The following is a 21,096-nucleotide window of genomic DNA, read 5'->3' as shown; positions in this document are numbered from 1 at the left end:
TTCAGGGACTTGCTGCTGGACACGCAACAGTGGTCGGGTAGGTTGGCGCACAACTTGAGGTTCCGTTGCGAAGCGACCTCGTGGCGGCGGCGGCGGCGGTGATAGCGAGAGAAAGAGAGAGATGAACGCGGTTCGCCGCCGCCGCCTGGCGGAAAAAAGTGCGCAGGCGCGCGAATCGGCGCTCACGCTACTAACCCGCGACGACACCACCGCACACACCTTCCCTTCTCTCCACCCCTTCCACCCCTCGTCCGCGTTCCGCGCTCCGCGAATTTCCTGTCCCGCGGCCAGGGGAGGAGATGGCGGGAGAGAGTATCACCTCCTCGCATCCCTCTCCACGTGCATCCCTGCGACGTTCGAGGCCGGTCCATCCCCACCCCTCTTCCACCGCGCAGGAAAGGACTTTGGTCTCGGTTTCTCTTCGTCCTCCGCCTTGACCCTCGCCCCCATACCCACCCGAAATGGTCAGCAACTTTCGCGACGGTGAAGATGAAGTTTCTCGGTAACCGAGCCGACCCGACGATAACTCGACACGCGGCGAGAGTCGACTTCAAGGTCGAAGGGTAGTTCTAGGAAATTAGGGAGAATCCGCCCTGCTAAATTAAGTTACAAACGGTATTGTTCGCGCGAGATGGCTCAATATTCGCGTACCGATCTATCAACCCTTTTTTACACGGGGTCTCTTTGACGAGAGTCATCGGGATTATGCGCAGCGTCTATATACTTCTTAAGAAGCGGTACTCGTGGTCGGGGGAACGAAGGGCGGAGGGTGCGTTCGAAAAAAAGAAGCTCGTGATACAAGGGCGTCATGGGGGCGGGCGAGGCGAGCGGCCGTCTCTCTCCGGGTCTGAGAGCGTGAGAACAAAGGGGCGAAAGCAAGTGCCCTTTTTCGAGGGTGATCGAGGGTGAGGGCCAAAAGTAGAACGGACAGGAGCGAGACGCGGCGCGGCTCACGAGTCTGTCGGCCGGGCGTCGAACGAGGACAACGCGACGTGCAATAAGAACGCGAGAGGGAATACGAGAGAGGCGTCCGTTCCTTGCGGGGGCTAACGCGAGGAAGAAGCAACACATGGGGCGGGTGAAGCGAGGGATAGGGGGGGAAGTTTCACATTCGCGACGGAGAGAGGCGCGTCGTCGTCGCGCTCGGGATTACGCGAGGGACGGAGACGGGACGAGGAGAGAGAGAAAGAGGAGAGACGAGCGGCGGCGAGGAGGACGGCGCGGGCGCGCGAGCGAGCCGGGGGTGCGCGGGGAGCGCGCTGCGTAGGGTGCGGGGGTGGGGGAGCGAGCGAGAGGCCTCGCCAGGGTAGAGAGCGCGAGAGGGTGTAGTGGGGGAGCTCTGCGGCGGCGGCGGCGGCGGCTCGTTTCGTTCCGTCGCGTTGCGTCGCGTCGCGTCGCGTCTCTAGGTGGCGGGCGCGGTGGTGGTAGAAGTTTTGCGCTTTTGCGGGAGGTTGCGAGTTGCGAAGCGAAGCGCGCGACGGCCCGACTCCTCGACTTCGGACCTCGGTTCGGCTCGACTCGACTCGGCCGTCGTCGGCGGCTCACGGTGGTTCGTTCGGTTGAACGAGGGCGCGCGAGCGACCAGCGACAGCGAGCGAAGGCGAGCGTAGAGCGTATATACATAAACATTCGTTCGTTCGTTTCGTTCGGTTCGGGCGCACTGTGTCGCGCGCTCGTTGCTGCTGAGTGCTGCCTGCGTCGTCGCGCGGTTTGCGGCGCGGCACCGACGACGGTGAAGGGTACCGCGAGTGGAAGACACGTCCGTGGCTGGCTGGTCGGGCTAGGCGGGCGTAGGCGAGGTTCCGTGACGGCCGTTCGGTGGCGCAGCAGAAATTCCCCGACACGGCTCTGGCGCGCGGGTTGGTCGGGTTGGTCACACGGCGTTGGTGTGTGCGTGTGCGCCTGCCGTCTCGCTCTCGCGCACGACGTCCGTCCGGCGTGTGTGCGTGGCTCGCGCGGCGTATATACGCGTGTACGTGGTATATACACATACGCGCGGCTCGGCCCCGCGCGCGCGGTACGTATCTGCCCCGAGAGAGTCCGTCCGCGCCTCGACTTGCTGACATGGCGTCCTAGTGCTGCGCACGGGCGAAGTTGTGCACGTCCTTACGCGCGCGCCACGGAAACGGATCTTCGCTCCTTCGTCTCTCAACTCCGTGCGTGGCCGTCGTCGTCGTTGTCGTTATCCTCGTAGAACAGCGAGGATGCCAAGGTAAGTGGCGAGTGGTGCGCGTCGCGTGACGCGAGCGTCTAACGATAACTAACCAGGCGGTACGTCTAATTTTTTACGAGTGCCTACTCTCGTCGTCGTCGCTCTCCTCGTGGTCGTGTCGCGTTGTGTCGTCGCGTCTATCTCGCTAGTTCTTCTCGTCACTCGACAGCAGCGACGAGGAGAGGAAGAAACCGGAGGTGTGCCCGCGCGACTTGGACTCTGTCGTCGGTCAGGACCGGGGCGCGGTGTCGATAAGCTCGAGAAAAATATTGCGACGGGGCGCTCGCGGGTCGCGAAACGAGACGGGACGACGGGACCGTCGGGCAGGGTCGTTGCCATCGCGTTAGCCACCCTCGCGAATCGATATCGCCCAGCGCGACCAGACGATCTTTCTCTCATTTCCTCCCTCGCGCGACACGTATACACCTCCGCGCGCGCCCCCTCCCTCCCCCGCGTCACCCTCGTCGTCGCTCTCATGCCATTCTCTCCCTCTTCGCACTCTCCCTCCGTTCCCGCACATTTGACCCTTGTACCCATCTCGGTTTTTCATTTTCTTCCACCTCGGCTGGATACCGCTCGGTGTGGCGCGTTTGTGCGCTCAGCCCCGCGTAGTCGCCGCGCCGCGCGAGTGTATGCCTGCGCTCGCGCGCGTGTCTGTGTTTACGTATGCGTGTATATGTACGCCGAGCGCTCACGCGCGCGCGCGCGCGCTCCTACGTGGCTGCGTCGGAAGGGTTAACAGCGGCGAATCGGCGGGGCAGAACGGAAGAGGTTAGTTTCGAGGTAGTTTCTTTTCCACGAAGCGAAACCGCGGACGTAGAAAGAACTCTCTCTCTCTCTCTCTCTCCGTCTCTCTTTCTCCCACCCTGCTACCCTTAAGGAGGAAAGAGACGGAGAGCGCGGACCGCGAGAGGGTACTACGTGGCTTATCGGCGCATCGACGGGCGGCGTGCTTCTCGACGTGGATTTTTCGCTCGGGAGAGGGTTGCGTAAATCCCTCTCCCCTCTCTCCGCTTCTCCTCTCCTTCCCCACCCTCCCCCAACGTGCCACTCTACCCTACCCTCCCATTACCGTCCCCTCGCCCGCCGCCGCTCCCCCGACGTGTCGCGCGGTCGGCTACGGCGCTGCCCATAGGCGCCGATACGCCCCGGGGTGTCGAGGCCGACTTCAGCCCGCTCGGTGGAGCTCGGTCGTTTTCGGCCGTGTCCGTCCGTCCGTCCGTCCGCCGGGCATCCTCCCCCTCGCCAGTCGTCAGTTGCGCTCATTGAAGCCGCGTGCGTGCGTGCGTGTACCTCGCGCGCTACTCCCGTTCAGTTTTTTTCCTACCTCCTCGCGCGACCGCCGATCCTCGGCTCCTGGATTTCTCCTCGTTCCCTCGTTCGCGGGGCCCTAATAGCCCGGACGTCGCGATAACAGGTGAGGCCTCGGGCGACCACGACGCGATTCTCGGTCTACGGAGAGCACGTGTCTCTTTAGCGCTCCGCGCTCCTCTTCTTCTTCGTAGAGAGGGGAATCGAGGGGAGAGGAGCAAACGGACGGTTGATGCTGCGTCGCGCCGGGTAATTAAGTCGATCGACGCAACTTTGTGGTGTGATAACGAGTATTGTGCAACCTGTGTGCGTCCCCTCCCCCCGCGCGCGCGCGCCCTCCTTTTCGAGAAGGAGGCGCACTGGCGGTGGATGCGCGGCGACGTGTTCGTGAGTCACGTCGGGGTGCTGCCGGTGTGTGGGTGAGTTTTTTTGTACTTCGTATGCCTGAGTGCGTGCGTGCGTGCGTGCGTGCGTGCGTGCGCGTAAACCGCGCAGTGCCGTGTCTCCCGTGATGGTTTTGCCGGCGGATTTTTGCGAGCGGGAGAAAAAATTACGTCGGTTACGTTCGTGATGCGCAGAAGGGAAAAAAAAATGTGTGAGTCAGGAGAGAGAGAGAGAGAGACCGTTCCTTTGGGGGGTGAACTGTGCGAGAGAAATTGTCACGATAATTCTTTATTTTGGAAAACCGTTCTTATCTACTCTGATAAACGTGCACACGCGCCCACGTAGTGCTCCAATTGTCTTAATCTCCGGAGCCGAAATTTCACGGTGATAAATGAAGCGGTTTGCCGCGGGGCTCGTCGTTCTATCCTCGAGTTATCTCGATATACGGTTAACGGGAGGGATATTCGTGTTATCTTGGAAGATTATAGGCGCACTCGAGTTCTCGGGTTGGACTTGGCTCCTTGGCGTTTCGCAACACCGACACCCAAGGGCCTTCACACGAGATTTCGAGTGTTTATTCCACGCACGAGGTGTCAAGGAGCTCTATCATCGCCACGCCTCTCTATGGGAGAAGCGCCCGATAATGACACCCCGTATATATAGTTACGTAAACACCGTTTCCTTTTGAATTTTTTTTCAATCACGGATATATCCGAGAATATCTGAAATCTTTTCGATTGAAAATTAAAGGGTTTGTGCGAAAGGGTTTGCGATTAAATATTCCATTGTATAGAAATCGATCGGTACGTGTGAAAAATACGTTGCATTTCTTCCTAACTCCATGACCCATGATATTAGCATTCTAAAAGTTATCGAATTATTTCTTTTGATGATTTTTGAAAGCTGACAAATGGAATTTTTCTCATAATTTTTTTTACCAATGTTTCTTACAACGATTCGTTTTCGTTTAATATATCACTCACTCCTCTGGTTATCGAGAGAGAGACCGAAAAAAAAGGTCATCCGAGATATCCTTTCGATCGTACCCTCGCCCGTTTTCAAGGACTCGAGTGTCTCGACTTCATAAAAAGTGCCGTAGATTCGAAAAGCATCGGAGTGAAGAGCGGGCTTGGGGGGGGGGAAGGGAACGGCGGGGGGAAGGAGGAGGGTGGAGGGCGCGGAGGGCTGCGGTACACGCGGGCGACAAGTGCGTGCACGCAACGAAGCGTCGACACGTCGAGACCGTACCCACGTGCGTTCCGATGAGAATTTACATGCGACTTCCTGCGGGCTCTCGCTCGCCCTCCCTCCTGATTAAGAGTAGCGTGACGATTTTATCGCGGTACCCGCGAGGGGTTGAAGCGGCGCCAATTATGGTGGCGATGATGTTGATGATGATGATGGTAGTGTAGTCACGACGAAGGGAGAACGAAATAAACAGTGCACACAGGGTTAATATATACGTTACGCATCGAATACGACGATTTTTCAATTTTCAGCGAGGATTCCGAACTTCCTCTGTTAATTCGTTTTTATATCTTCTCGGCGTTTCCTGGAATCTCCGTTCACGCCTCGAATCTCGGGATTTTCCCAGGTGTCTAATCTCCCCTCCAGAATTCCTGCCGGTTTCTCCCCTTGGTGAATCTTTTACTATCTGACATTTCGTCCCTTTTGATCGTTCGAATGGAAAATTTTCCCAACTTTTCGACTTTTGGCCTTTTATACCGTACCTTCCGCATTATCTGATTATTTTCTCCGCGTTATTCTCTTTGAATAATGCAGAGTTTGGAGTAGAGGAGAAAAAAGCCCGGGGGTGTTCCCTGAACCGAGAAAAGGGGTTTCCGTGTATCGCGACTATAAAACGATGGGGGTTTCCTTTTTCCTGTTCTTCCACGGTGTACTAAAATCATGGCATTGCGCGTTTCTCTCTCTCTCCGCCGTTCCTGTTTCCTTTTACTAATTAATGTACATTCAGTCGTATTTGAACCGTGTCCAAAATCCATATCATCGAACTCATTACCGCGCGGTAAGCTTTATCTCAAAACTAATTCCTCGTACGTCACGCGAACTTATACAGGGTGTTCCGAGCTGTTTCTACCTTGTACCACATACAATTTTCTTAATTCAAATGTAATTGTGTCTCTCGCCAAAAGTGCCGTCCATTTAATTCCAATCGCGTTTTATCATGGTCATGGAATTTTTTTTTTTTATGATTAGCTCTCTCGTCTCGTAAGTAAACGACGTAGAAGACAAGCGGTTTACGAAATTTGCCTATGTAATGGTGACAACTGGCGTATCTACTTCCCTTCCCTTATCCCCTTTTCGTTTATTACGTGTGTCGATTTACAAGTCGCGATCGTCAGGATATATCCGTTACAAGGAATGTCGAGACTCGGACAGCGGTTTGCACTCTTGCCAACTCGTTTGAGGTTTTGATTTTCAGGAAGATAGGGTAAATTGCGTGCGTTCGTGCACTGCAAGCGCGATTACGGCCGTAAGAATAGATAGCCTGGACTATTGTCTGTTATCGTGTCCTTTCGTATAATTAAGAGTTGATTTAATTTTGGATATTTCCCAAGTAGAAGCACGATGTTATTTCTCAGCACATGTGTATATATATATATCTGGCGTCTCTTTATATATTAATAATTATTAAAAATAACAATGTATTTTTGAGTGTATGTATTTATTATACATACCTACATAGGTAGCTATGATTTTATATTAAATATTATATTAAATAAATTATAAATTAATTTAATGTGTATAATACGTATAAATATAAAAAAATGTAAAATAATTAGGCGCGCTTTCTTATCGACGTAGATATTATCGTGCTTGAAAATACTATAATTTTTGGTCGTGATGATCGCCCCAACAGAGTTATTCCGAATCTATGCACTCAGGCTCATGCCTCGTCCCCTTCTCCCCTCTCTAAGCCCTTGATTCAATTAGCCGATCGATTTTTCGAATGACATCGCTTCGTTTCTTGGACGCGGCCCTCCGGGCGCGTTGTGGAACATTATTCTGCAATTGTCATATTCAAAAGGGTATCGAATATCCAACAATGACCCCCCTCTTTCGTTCCCTCTCAACGGCGATGGAGGCCGAAGGTCGTGGTTGGAAAGGGGCGCAAGGATTTATTCGCGGGGATCGCTGTTTCGAGCCGACTTCCTTTGTCCTTGCATTCGCACGTAAGAGAGAAAAAAAAGAGAGACTTTGCAACCCCGCTGCACTTGCGTGTACACTTGTTCCCGCGATCACGCCGTGCGACTACAAGCCCGAAGTGGATGTCGCGTCCTAGTTACACCTGCTGCGTTTCATTTATGCCTGGCGTATAGGGTCGAGATTTCAGGTAGTCGGCAAACTGGGGAAGAAAAGAGGGATTGTTGCCGAGCAGTCACGATAGAATGCAAAATTTTTGCGTTTTCAAACGAGCAGGGTGAAATACAATCGACGGGGTAGCTTTCCAGAGGTTTTTGCCGGAAACCGAAACGGAAAGAAAGATTATAGGCGAAAATAAGGGTTTTGCTTATCCCTAACGGACGGTCTCCGTAAATACGTAGGAGAATGTTCCCGGCTCTTGTTATTCCGAGAAGGAGGAGTCTCAGGATATACCCCCGGCCTGAGAGAATTTTCTTGGAATATTCATAGGATCCTTGTTTCCTCGCTTAGAGGAACAGCAGTCAGAACATATGTAATATTTTATATACCTACGCTTTCGAAACCTTTCGAAAATTTCGTAGAAAAGGGCGAAGCTTCGGAGAAATAATTTTTAATAAGTGAAAACTTAACCGTTTATGAAAGTAACACAAATTATAGATTATAGAAATATGACTTCTACAATCGGGCTGGATCTTAGTGCCTGATAACATTTTTTGCGTATACATCTTATAAAACAGTTTTTAAATATTTCTAAAACATTTTTAATCTTTCAATGAATGAAAGTATTTATGTACTTAAAATATTCTAAAAAATTATGTATTTTTTTAAGATATAGTTAGAGAATGTTTCCAGGATGTTTTCTGTATTATTATTAGGGGGAAATTCTCAGAATGGTTAGAAAATATTCTCAGGACACGGTTTACGGATCGTTGGCTTTACGGGCTTAATGACTAATTCGGCGATGTCACGTCGGATTGTCCCCGCGTCACAAATCGAAGGTCTCAACGTTGCGTTCCACCGATTTCCTACGCAATTTCTCGTTCCCATAGAGCGATTCGATCCATGCACCGTTGCCCACCCCAACTCTCGACCGCCCTCTTGTTTTTTTGTACCTCGCGGAGCCCCCTCGTCACATCCCCGAGGTTCTTTTATTTTTTTGTCCGGCCGTCGGTGTCCCGTCCTCGTGCAACATTCAGTCACCGGAACCGCGACATCCTTTCGCGGATCGCCCGCGTTTCTTGCGATCCTTTTTTTCCCTCCCCTTGACGCGCGCGCGCTCGCACCGTCCATTGAGGTCGAGCGTCACGCACGACGACGTCGCGAGCGGCGTTAGGAAAACTCGGTAAAACTCCTTCGTTTTTCCCCACGATCGCTTCAATTAATGCCACGTCATCCTCAGACGTTATTGTGTGTTTTGCGCGGTTATTGAGGTTTCGATCAATTCGGATTTAAAAAGAGTGCTGGATGTTAAGTTACTTTGTGCCGATTACACGATTACAAAACGAGAGTGAGAAATACGATGTAGGAAATGGCTGCGAGCACGTTCGTACGGGCTTCGTGAAATTTTTGCGACGCTGAAAAAAATTTTTGCGGGATGGGCGCCAATGCGCGCGGCGAGGTCGAGCGTCGACATCGCCGTCGCCGGGAGGGTGGCGAGAGAGCGAGAGGGACATCGGAGAGGGCTGGGAGATGTAGGACTGCCGGAGGCCCGGGGGGGAGAGCGGGATGCGGAGCCACAAAGATGGCCGCTCGGCGGCGAGCGCGCATGAGGGGTCGACTCGGCGAGGGATTCTTAAAAGCGGCGTGTGTCGGCGGCGGGAATTAAATCTTTCTCGTTCGATATTTATGCAAACGAACAACTAAAAGCAATAAATTATACTATTCGTAAAGCGTGTCTGGAAATCGGACGACGATAATTGCGACTCGTCCTAACTGGACTAACTTCAGGTTAATCCCGGGCGTGCGCGAGCGTGCGAATCGGGAGTATCGCGCCGCTTCTCTTCGCGAAGCTTCGAAAATGTGGGACACGGCTGTGTGCTCGGCGCGGCGGCGGCGGCGGCGGCCAGCAGGGCCCGCGGCTCCCCCCGCGCGTCGCAAAATTCTCCGTTAACTCCGCCGTACCTGGTGGCACGCCGCGGCTAACGGAATGAGCAGTACCTGCGCTCACTGACGGCGCTTCCAAACACACACACACACACACACAACCATACATACACATACACACTGGCTCGCGAGCCACATATAGGGTGTACCGGGAAACCCCACCCGCCCGCACGGCTGTGTACCCGAAGCGACAGTTCGTCGCCGTAAAATTCATCACACGCGCCCACAGAACATTCCCGCTAGCCAAGATAAAGAAACGTTTCCTCATAGCTTCTCAACGTTAATTGTCTTTGCAAATAGTGCAGCTGTGGTTATTCGGTTAAGGTCGTGCGGCGAGAAATAATTAAATTCAACTCGACGAAAGCTTCCTACATTACTAATTGCTTCTCTGCGGAATGTTTTCCGATATTCTCGATTATACCCGTCCGTTGTAGAAGTTTGTGCGGACACCTCGTATGTGTGAATTCGTGACGCACGCAGGCGTGTGCGTCAAAGAATGTGTAAGCCCGTCGTTCCAAGCGCATCCTGGCACTCCCCCAGTGGGTGGAGGTGGCTACAGGGAACAGATATCCGAGTGCGTTTCGTCCTCCTCGAATTATTATTATCGCAGTCCCACGGGAAGGAGAGACGAAGCGATCGTGTCAGGTATCTTCGTCACGATTAAAATATCGTTAACAAAATAATGATAATACAAAGATATATAATATTAGAGAGGAATTTCTAATATCTGTCAGGGAGAAAAAGAGATGTATTTAATTAGAAGAATACGGACTTGACAATTTGCAAAGAAATAGCACACGATCGCGTCGACGAAAGAGTCGTTGCGGCATTCGTGCGCTATCGCGTAATTGCTAATTAACGATGTAATCGCGCCGCTTGCGGCCTTGTGTTTTCCTTGCCCTGATTATTATAGTCACACGAGGTGGAAGATATCCGAAAGACTTCGCACCAGAAGCTGGGATCCGAGCCAGCCCTCCGACGTATCGCGAAGTTCAATCTTTGCGCGTCGATTTTTATATTTGAAGTTACGATAAGAAAAATGTCTCGGTAACGTCGCATATCGAACGGCGAGATGTAGGGTGCATGAATATGAATCGGTGAGCCCTGCTCTTCAATTTTCCTCGTCGGGGTAACATTCTGCATCCGCGTTCGACCCATCTTCCTTCTCTCTTTCTTTCTTTTTCTTTCGATTTCGACCTCGATTCTGTCGTCGAAATACGGCCAATCGATGCAGCCAACCCCCTATTTGTAGGACGAGCGCGTCACCTCCGGATGCGCGTCCTCGCCGCGCGATTTTCTCTCCCCCTTCCCTCCCGCCGCGTCCGCTTCTCCTCCTGCTCCTTATCCTCCTCCCCTACCACCCCCTCCTGCTCCCCCCGTGCCCCTTTCGCGCCTAGCGCGAAGTAGCGCGAAGGCGACGAGATCGCGGCTGCGAGTCACGTAAATCGCGGACTCGAGGAATCGCCGCGGATGTCGCAATCGCGGTAATATTCGCGCTCCGGTCTTCCTTCCCGCACTCGCGCGTGCGCGGTGGAAAAGGCCAGGAGGGGTGGCGACGGGACTGGTACGGGAGAGGGCGGGAGGGAGGAGAGGGCGAAAAGAGAAATAAGAGGCGCGTGTTGCACCGTGACGGAATCCCCGGCACGAGTGATTTCGCCGACCGGACACGTACATCCTTGAGCAGCTGACTCAGCGGAATGTTCCTCTAATCGATCCGTATCTCTCGCCTTCTCGGCGAGGAGCGACCGAGATGAAAAAGGAAAGGATTAACAATAAGTGGAGAAGAGAAATAAAGATCTGCTATGCAGAGAGAGAGAGAGCGAGCGAGAGAAAAAGGGGAAAAATAGAAGACGTGTTTATTAAGTCGTCCAAGTATTGAGGCCAAGGGGGAAAGGGGGCGGAAAAATGTTCGCCGTGCACGGAAGCGCGGTATCGTTTTGCGAACTCCTAATTTGTAAGAAATATGAATTTATAAGGGCGAAATTTTTATTATGAAACTAAAATAATGTATGACACTTTATTTGAGGACAATTTATAATATAGAATTAAAGAGAAATAAAAAAGAGGAAGGGAAAACGAGGAGGGACCGCGCGGAACGTGATTTCTCACCGCGAACAACCTGAAGTCAGCCGGCGGCCTGTTTTTGCGGAAACGCGCGGTATTCTCGCAAAGTACGCGGAAGAAGAACGCAGGCGCGAAACGAAGGAAGAGAGAGAAAGAGAGAGACGCGGCTATTTCGCGCCGGGGACGACCGAGCGCGGCCGAGACCGGCCGAGGTGGATTCCGGGCCTCCGAAACGCGCAGCGGTATTCACGCGGCGCGCCAGAGCGAGTGCGTGTATACGCCTCGGCTTGTTTGTCGTTGTTCGTTTTATACCTCGCGCGCGGCGTGACCACTCCGTCGCGCTGATTACGCAACGCGTGGCCATGAGAGCGCCCCGCGTTCGCGCTCGCGAGAATGCAGCCGCGCTCGAGCGCGCGCGCTCGTATCGTCGCGCAGGATTGGCGGGATTATCGGTATCTCGCGATATTGTTTACAACAACAAATCGCGGAATGCGCAAGCTCCTAAACTTCCAAGCAACCCGGTCTCTCGGCCGTTAATCGCCGTTATCGAATTTAGTAGAGTGTTGATAGTGGATTCCCCATCCGGTTACTCGACACGAAGTAAATTATAAAATGTGCGGCGTTGAATTTTAGCTTATCCGCCGCGTTCGGCGTTACATAACGTTTCCTTCGGCCGTCTTGTTGCTATACGACTTTTTTTTTTTTTTTTACCAGTCGACGCTCACCCGCGTGATGATAGATAGGGTTGCGAGGCGCAACAGCTCGACCGGACTAGTTGAGAATCGCTGATCTAACGCGACGTGCAGGTTCACTATGCGCGCGTGCATGCGCACGCGTGTAGGCGTGCATGGCGCGCCATGACTTGTAGGATGAGTGTGCAAAGGCGTATGTCTCGTTTAGAAATTTAATTTACGGCCAATATTGGGAAGCGAGGACAGCCCGTTTCATCGTGTGATGGTAGAATGAATACAGGTGTCCCCTAGAAAATGTCAGAAACGAAAACAGTTGGGAGAACGTGGGGGGGGGGGGGGTAAATCTGATAATTATTAGCGTTTCCACTCGAAGAGACGGACTTATACTTGCGAGGATAATCGTTTTTTTATTTTTCTTACTTAATAGAGCTCGCGAGATTAATCAATCAACAACCGCAAATGTAAGATTGTATCGTGTGAAGCAGTATGTCAATTACAGCGTGATTGATATTTACGTCGTTTCAACGCGCGAATTGAAAAATATTTTGCTGGAGCCTTTTGCACTCGAGTTAAAAACGCGCTAAAAAGATAATCTTAAAAATAATTTAGTTTATTGATAAAAAGAAATATAATATATATATATATTTGATGATCACATTTGATATATCTGCAATTATAATGCTCGCCGGCTCGGATGAAGCAATATCGTATTAATCTTGCGGCATCATCGAATTCATATGCTTTGGATCTGCGCGGGAACGCGTCCGCGCGCGCGTCGTAAAAGAAAAAAAAAGAGAGAGGAAAGAGCAGAACGGAAAAGAAAAAGAGAGAGAAACCGGCCGAATATCGCGCGAGTATCGGAGCGGCTAAGTAAACACGAGAGCGAAGAGGAGCATCCGACATTCGGTGCCGGTTTTTATCCGGTGCGCTCTCTGCGTTTCGGGGAACGCAGTTGTGTACACTGTCGTGGTCTTCATTTACGTCTGCCGGCGAGTCCTTCCCTCGTCAGGTACCACCTTGTCGCGAAAATCGAGACACCGATACTCCGACCGCCGCCGGTCGTGTCAATAAAGGAGATAATCATGTTTGTCGCGAAAGAAATTCGAAGGGCAAAGTATAATTCTTGAACATACATTTTAAATATTTTAATTGTCGTACAACGATGCTTTAGTTTCTAGGAAATAGCACGATATACCTATACCGCTTGTAATATCGATGTTTGAAATGCGATTAAATATTGCGGGGGATTTATTGAAGATTATAGTTTCCAACGGGGCTTTATCCAAGCTTATGACACGTAGAATTCGAGCGTGGAATTTAGTTATGTTAACTTCGGCGAGGCTCACCATTGATCGGTTGCTCACGGGGTTTATTTCTGTCTCTATATTTCCCTGACAAAGCCAGGTTTCGGATAACACTAAAGTCAATTTATCGCACGAGTGAACGATACAGAAATACATAACGTAGAAAACTGTCCTGGATAATTTCGACAGCAAAAATTTTAGAAATCAATTCCGACAATTACAAAAATGAAATTAACGAGGATGCAATAATGTGATACATTTATTTGTCCTTTGTAACAAACTGACATATTAATAGATACTGTTAAAAATGTAAATTAATACTATTAAAATACTGTTAAAAATGTAAATTAATACTATTAAAATACTGTTAAAACTATTCCAAAGTAAAAGACAGAGAGATTGTCGTTTCGATCTGTTAAATATCACGAGCAGGATCGTATTTCTTGTCGCGAGATCCGCATGCTGTGCATTAATTAAACGGAATACAGGTCTACAGGTGTTTCGGAATTATCATTAATTCGATATCGACAATTCTTCGGCGTTTCTTCCCCCGCTGCCGGATCTGCAGATGACCACCATTCGCAGCGGCGATGCGAGATCGTCTCGTTATACTGCGTTCGGCCGCGTAATCCGATCTCGCCTCGGGCGTTTTCCTGCTTTCGCGAGTTAATTGATACCCCCTCGAATGCCGTAATATAAATCGCGTTCCCCCCTCCCCCCCCTCCCTGGTAGATTCGCCGATCCCGATCGTTAAAGATCGATCTCTCCGTCTCCTTCTCTCTCTCGGGCGCGCACTGCACCTCGCCTCGCCTCTCGCCATGGTGTCGGCTGCCATTCACCGTGAAAACCGTACGTACACTCGCGCTCTGGTCACCGACAAGGTCGCGCAAGGTCGCGCAACCATCCTGCATCCCATACGCGCATACGCCATATGCAGCTGTGTGCATGCGTGCGTACGTGCGATGCAGGTGGACGATATCGGGACGCGAGGCGATCTCCGCCGGGTAAATAGGAATCTAAAATTGCGTTATCACAAAAAAAAACGACTCTGCATCGATTCTCAGCTGTACAGTTGAATCAAATATTTATTTCTGATTTCTCGTGGAGTAATAAAATTTGTTGTATCCGAATAATTGCCGTTTCTCGTTTCGCCGGATCACGAAGGTCCCGTCGATTTATCTCCGCGTCTCGCACGTTGCAGCCATCTACATATATGTAGTGTGATTTGCGCGCGAAAGCACCAGCGGGTCCGGGTATCGATCCGAATGCGTAGAAAATGCTATTGATTCCCTCGGCCGACCCGACGACCTCTTCTCTCTCTTCTCTCCATGGCGACGATCCGACCGGAGAGGACCGAGGCTTTCCTCCGTTCTCTTTTGATCCGTTATTTTCATCTTGCTATATATTACGTGTACGTGGTTGTGATGCAAATGCCAAAATAAAAATGTACGTCAAATACCATGAAAGATCTTAAAATCTCGTATGAGTAATGTTATTATAAAATAGATTCTACCAAAATCAAGTAAATAAAAAATAATTTGTTTTAAATCTTTACGAAAAATACTCAAAAAAGAATAGGTACTCGTAAGTGTTTAAAAGGGTTACAATACTGTAAAAGTAACATGCATCGTTATCAAATAATGTATATGAAAATAATTAATCATCGCTTTAGTGAAAAATAATAGAAGTGAAGAAATTGCAAATTAAACTTGAATGGAAACAGAGAAGAATATTTTAATCTTTATTTAATTTCAATAGATCGTCTCTCACCTCTCATCTAGAGATAAAATGTCACGTACGTGATGACCGCAATTGGAAGGGGTGAGAGGAGAGAATTGCATAAAAGGCACACACGAGCTGAGTGACTCGCCTATTCGTTTTCTGCCTACGCCCTCCAGGGTCGTACAGCCCACGTTCATCCTCCATCGTATTCCCATCCTTTCTTTAGAGTCGCTTTCGCGTCTTTGAACACTCGGTGCACCTGCTCCAATGCTCTTTACTTGCCTAAAGTATTTTAGTTTTTGTACTTTAATTCGTAGATATCAATCATTTCGTGATGTTCGCCGATAACAAAGAATTATCTTTTAACGATTATTATATATCTATTAAAGTTGCTATCGAGATTCGATTAAGATATAAAACAGTTAGGTTTAACAAGGACATTTCTTTCATGTTACTATTATTCTGCGACAGATCACGAGTAAGACGGGCACGATAATTCTTGGCCGATGAGGAGCAGAGCAGCACGAGGGCGAGTAGTAGAAGGAGCAGCAGTACGAGCAAGAGCGAGCGGTTTCGTCGTCGTAGAAGGAGGTGGCGGTGTGGAGAAACAGAAAAAGGAACGAGGACGAAGTGGCGGCGGCAGCAGTGGCAGTGGCAACGGCGGCAAAGCGGCGACGAACAGCCAGGTCCCCCCATGTTAGCGGACATCAACGGCAACCTGGCGGATCTGAGAAGCGAAGCGATGGCGTCGCAGAGATTTTGTCTGCGCTGGAACAACCACCAGAGCAATTTGCTCTCCGTCTTCGACCAGCTGTTGCACGACGAGTCGTTCGTCGATGTCACGCTGGCCGTTGAGGGCCAGCTACTCAGGGCGCATAAGATGGTGCTGTCGGCGTGTAGCCCCTACTTTCAGGTAAGTCTGACTTTTTATATCTAAAATTTATTCAGATTAACATCTAAACTTTAGATGATTAAATCATAACAACGTGACGTGTCTCGCCAATCATTTATAATTTTGCAATAAAGAGACAGTACTTCGTAGGTTTTATGATGGATCATAATTGGATCCTATTGACATTGACACAACTTTTTGAAAAATAAATTGTAATGTAGAATCGCTACGTGCAACTTGCAGTTTACTAAAGAAACTGATAATTTGTATTTACAGGCCCTGTTCGTTGGACACCCCGACAAGCACCCGATAGTCATTCTCAAGGATGTTCCATATGTGGACATGCGCAGCCTCTTGGACTTTATGTACCGCGGCGAGGTGAGCGTCGATCAGGATCGACTGACCGCTTTCTTGCGGGTCGCCGAGTCCTTGAGGATAAAGGGCCTGACCGAGGTGAACGAGGACAAATGCGATTTGCCAAGCATCACGTCCTCGCTGCTAGGTGGCAGTCAGAATGCAGTGGCACCGCCACCGCCCAGTCTCCATCGGATCAACCAAATCGGTCAGCATCATCATCATGTCGCGCAGAAAAGGTTCCATCATATGTCCAGCCATCCGTTGCTTGGCTCGGCGCTGACGGCGCCCAAGAGAAAACGTGGCAGACCCAGAAAGTTGAGCGGCTCGTCGGACACGCCAATCGGCGAGGTCGGCGGTCAGGACCTGCAGTCCTGCTCTGGCGCTGATCTAGTTCAGGGCTCACCCGAGATGATGGAAATGAAGATGGGATTGGACTTTCAGAGCGAGGTCAGCGGTAACGGCAACGTGAGAAGCACCTCCTCCAACAACAACGCCAATTCTGCATCGGCCGCCAATATTCCCGCCGCCACGGCCTCCTCGGGATCATCGTCGGCGAGGAGAGACGAGCCTACGGAGAACGGTACCGACACACCGGAACCGCCAGTCACGCGGGTCAAACGAGAACCGGAACCGACGCCTAGCACTTCGGCGCAAGGTATGAAAAACGGAACGCGATGATGTTCGATGTAACATTGAATTTAAATTCGAGAACTCGAGCTGATCATCTCGTCGTTGTTGATTTTAGCTTCGGATGAGACATTCGCGCGGCCGCACAGTAGACAAGGGAGTGAGGGTTTCAAGCAAGGTAAGACCTTCAGCTTACTTGACTTCGATACAGAGAAGCCTTGCATTGCTAATACTCCCTGATACAGCGCAAACGGCGAATCTCATACAGTTTACACGGATTTTATAGCGTATCTTATCTACCAAACGGAGAGCTGCGCGCGTTTGTAAATTATAATTAATTAGATGATCGATTATACATTATATATCAACTATTCATGCACTATTTATGCAGTCAATTATGCAGACGTAAATATATACTTATTGTTAGCGAAATATTAACTCCTTCAGATTTGACTGTTTTATACATGGTAAAGCAATTGTTTCATCAATGGATCTTTGAAACCATTAAAGTTTAGGAATATTTCTCTTTACTTAAAAAATTAACTTTAAAAAAATAGAATTTATATACATATGTATAGATCCGTTGGAGTTAATTCTTTATGTGACCCTCGAACGAGCGCAATGTTGCATAGAAACTGTTTCTTATTATTCCTGTAATTCTAATTGCTGATTTTGAAAATGCGTTCTTGAAAATTATACAAGGTAAGTCACAAGATGTAACGTTAAATGCAACGTGCTCCTGAGGGTTAACTATAATCACATTTTTTTTTAGTGAAACGCGTTTTACAAATGCAAAAGATAATGAACTCTGCGTCTAATTACGGAACGATACCCCACCAGATGTCTTAGCATGGTGTGAAATGTGATTCCCATAACGCGGGCGCGGAGAAGAATGTTAGATTATCTTGACTCATTGTATCTTAATATTCAGATCTTAAAAGTGAAAAAAAAGTATATATAACGGCTGCTCGTTTTTAAATAATAACAGAAAAATTAAGATGTAAATTCAAAGCATTAATTCCGGATAATAAGCCGAGTTTGTGTACGTCGTCGAATATTCTTCTCCGTGCGAACCCAAAGGACGGGGAAAGGAACTCGCTTTTGTGCCGTCCGAATGCTTATTCGTTTCTTGTGGACGCGCCCCGAGGAGCAAGCAAGCAAGCGAACCTTGCGCGGCATTATGGACGACGCTGTAGACTCTCTACGTGAGAACGACTCTTACGGCTCTCTCGCACGATTCGTCGAGGTCGATCGACGACGTCTGAGAATCTCAGAATCGGAGAAGCCCAATAATCCCGAGGGGCTCCCTCGATATTTTGCAATCAATCGAGTCTCGAGACTTCGCGTCACACTTCGCGACCAGGCGCTCGCGCGGATCCGATAAGACGCGCGTCGTCGCCGTCGTGGACGACGCTTTATCCTAATGTGCTGCTAATGAATTTGACTTTTCAGACTTCTCACGAGCTGCCTTGCCGAGCGGCTCGGTCAATCGTTGTCGCAACTCCTGCAGGCGCGCTCCTTCCGCAAATTTTTTTTTTACTTTTAGGAGCTAGCCAGGACTCGCGACCCTCGCGAATCACACGTCATTTCCGTAAATCCGCGATCCCGTTTAATCGTGGCGCGCTGACCAGAGTTGAGGCCGCGCTTCGGAATCTCTCGCGTTTACCTCTGTGATTTTCGAAACAAAACGCACACGAAAAGAAAAAGAAAGAGATAGAAAAAAAATTACAATTTCGACGCGAGAGAAAAATCTACGTCCGGAAGAAAAAAAAGGCAGTGTAAAGCAATTTCTCGACGAGATAAAAAACAACAGTAAAAATAATTTCCATTTTCAAATTCAAACTCGAGCGGTGTGTCTGAAGGTAGCCGCACGTGGGATGTCATATATCGGTACCGCGCGCGCGCGGTATTCAAATCGCGAGGAAAGACGAAAGTCGAGACAAAAAGATGTGTAGTAAAAAACAGACGAAAACATGCACATATATGGAAAAAGAGAGAGAAAGAGAGAGTGAGAGAGACAGCGTGTGAAAGAGAGAGAGAGAGAAAGAGAGATAAACGGGAAGCCGTCGTCTCGTTAATCGAGAACTCGCGTTCGGACCCCGGAATGTTGTTACCATGACACCCCATGAAAAAAAAAACCTGGAAAGGGAACTCCCCTCTGTGCGAACGTCTGCGAAATTAATTAATCTCTAATGAAACCCATTGCACTCGCGCCGCCGAGTCGTTGTTCTCGTCGAGGACATACATAATATATATAGATACATCTAATTACATACATATATATAGATATATATAACCCATACGTAATTCTCACGCTCGGCCAATGCGCAGCGCCTCATTTCCTGTCCTCCCTTCCGCCCCGGTCTCGGTAGCACAGAATCAGTCACCACCTCCTCGTCTTTACCTCTTCATGATCAAATCTGTGTCTTCTCTCTGCCGCACCGCACCTGTCGCCTCTGTTCGATGTTTCGAACCTCTCGCCCTAACCCTTTAACTTTTCCGCTAACATCCCCATACCCCCCCTGCCCCCCCGGCTCTTCTCCGCACGAATGGAAAAAAAACGCTTCGCTGCCATTGGCCAATGGTAACAGGAGGGGGTGGAGCCAGCTTTTAGCGGTGCTTACTTTTTTTTTAATTGTTGTCTGATTTTTCACATCTTGAACGCTGGTTAACTTCTTTTACGCTCGTTCGTTGCGAGGAAGATAGAATAGAGAATTTCATTCTTTTTTTTTTCTTTAATCGCGAAAAGACAAACGGCAAAGAAGAAGAGAGAGAGGAGAGACGTAAACGCGTCGATGATGATTACGACGATGATGATGAGAATGTGAGTTAAACAACGGACGACGCCACATTGTCGGCAGGTTTATCGTTTCCGTCTTCTCTTGCGTTCTTCTCGTTGCTTTAGACGATAACGACGACAATGAGAAAAGATGAATAGCAAAGATGAGAGATTCTTATCGCAAGAGTAGAAGCAGGATAGATAGATTAATATGTAAAAATAAAAAGAGGAGTTGACAAACCAGAGAAAGAGAGAAATCAGAAGAGAGAGAAATAGTGTGACGTACGTTTCTTTTTTTTCCTATTTTATAAAAGAGATGTATTTACGTGCGCGCGCGCGCGAGAGAGACAGAGAGAGAGAAAGAGAGTGCTTCGAAGATGTCGTCGTCGGAGATGATCTCGTTTCAATAGTGACCGTGATCGCTTTGTTCACTTTTGGCGCAGGTGAGTTGAGATTTATCTGAGTCACCATCATTCTGAGAGATTTTTAAGCTTTGCGCGGGGGAAGCGAGGGAGCTAGGGAGGCCAGCCGCTAGAAAAAATAAAATAAAATAATAAAACGATTGTAGAACGGAAGAAAGGAATCGAAGTCGAAGTCATAGATGCATAAAATAGATAGAACGAAAAGACGGAACCGTTCCGAACGGAGTGCCGGAGTGTAAGAGAAATGCCGGATGTTAGAAGGATGTGACGCCGGAAGTCGAAAAAAACGGATAACGATGTTTAGAAGTAAATCTACGTGTTATAAATTTGAACCGAATTGTTACGAGTCTGAATAAAAACACGCAAGGAGGAGAAAAGAGTTGCTTTTTTTTCTCTCGAGCGTCATCGATCTCGATGGATCGTTTTCCCGTAGAGATGGATACAGGCAGACTGACTGGACGTACTTTGGACCGAAGGGGTTGGGGGCGGGGGGGGGTTGGTTGAAGTGTGCACATGTGTCGCTGGGTAAAAAAAATCTATTTGATTTATTTTAATCAATTTCGCATATGCGTGGATCGCCTGATACGCCGTGTATACGGGTTGTGTATCCGTTCGAGGGCCACGGCCCTTCCTGCCGATCGTAGATTCCAAGTCGGGGGCACCATTTCTACTACTCTCGTCTCGGGATTTATACAAGCCGGAGTGACTTGTATTTTGTTCGAACATCTCAGTAAACACCCAAGTATCAATTATAATTTCTCACTGAACGATGTAAATGCAATATAACACATATTGCATTTACATTTGTTGTCGAGCTACGAACTATACGAGTCGCGAAGTCATCGCTTTGATCGGTCGACTTTGATCGTCGAGGAGCGATCCTCGACGTTCGAACAATCGCCGCGATAATTCTCAGCTTCCCCTTCGGAATCTACGATCGCGCGGAGCCATCCCGTACATACGCGGATATCCTCTATGGGCTTGTACGTGTGCTCGCGGGTGTGCAAGCGCGTGTGAAATGTTCATCGGGTGAATGGGCTGAGGGGGAGGGTGGCGTGTGCA

At 49.3% G+C, this 21,096-nt stretch overlaps 1 protein-coding gene across 8 annotated transcripts in view; it reads left to right on the top strand.

The window, feature by feature from the left end:
- Positions 1–21,096, top strand: part of LOC139818993 (protein tramtrack, alpha isoform-like) — a 46,906-nt gene that overhangs the window by 526 nt on the left and 25,284 nt on the right. The window contains exons 1-4 of one of the 8 annotated variants that reach the window (XM_071788098.1): positions 1–37; positions 15,429–15,870; positions 16,126–16,861; positions 16,952–17,011. The exon at positions 1–37 is cut by the window's left edge and continues 526 nt beyond it. In XM_071788098.1, the coding sequence (XP_071644199.1) occupies positions 15,652–15,870; positions 16,126–16,861; positions 16,952–17,011 (1,015 nt within the window). In that variant the 5' untranslated portion in view covers positions 1–37; positions 15,429–15,651. The other 7 variants (XM_071788102.1, XR_011733568.1, XM_071788101.1 and 4 more) reach the window with 7 other exon arrangements.

This window comes from Temnothorax longispinosus, chromosome 9, assembly GCF_030848805.1.
Source record: "Temnothorax longispinosus isolate EJ_2023e chromosome 9, Tlon_JGU_v1, whole genome shotgun sequence".
NCBI classification, from domain to species: Eukaryota; Metazoa; Arthropoda; class Insecta; order Hymenoptera; family Formicidae; genus Temnothorax; species Temnothorax longispinosus.
This window is presented reverse-complemented; position numbering and strand designations above follow the sequence as displayed.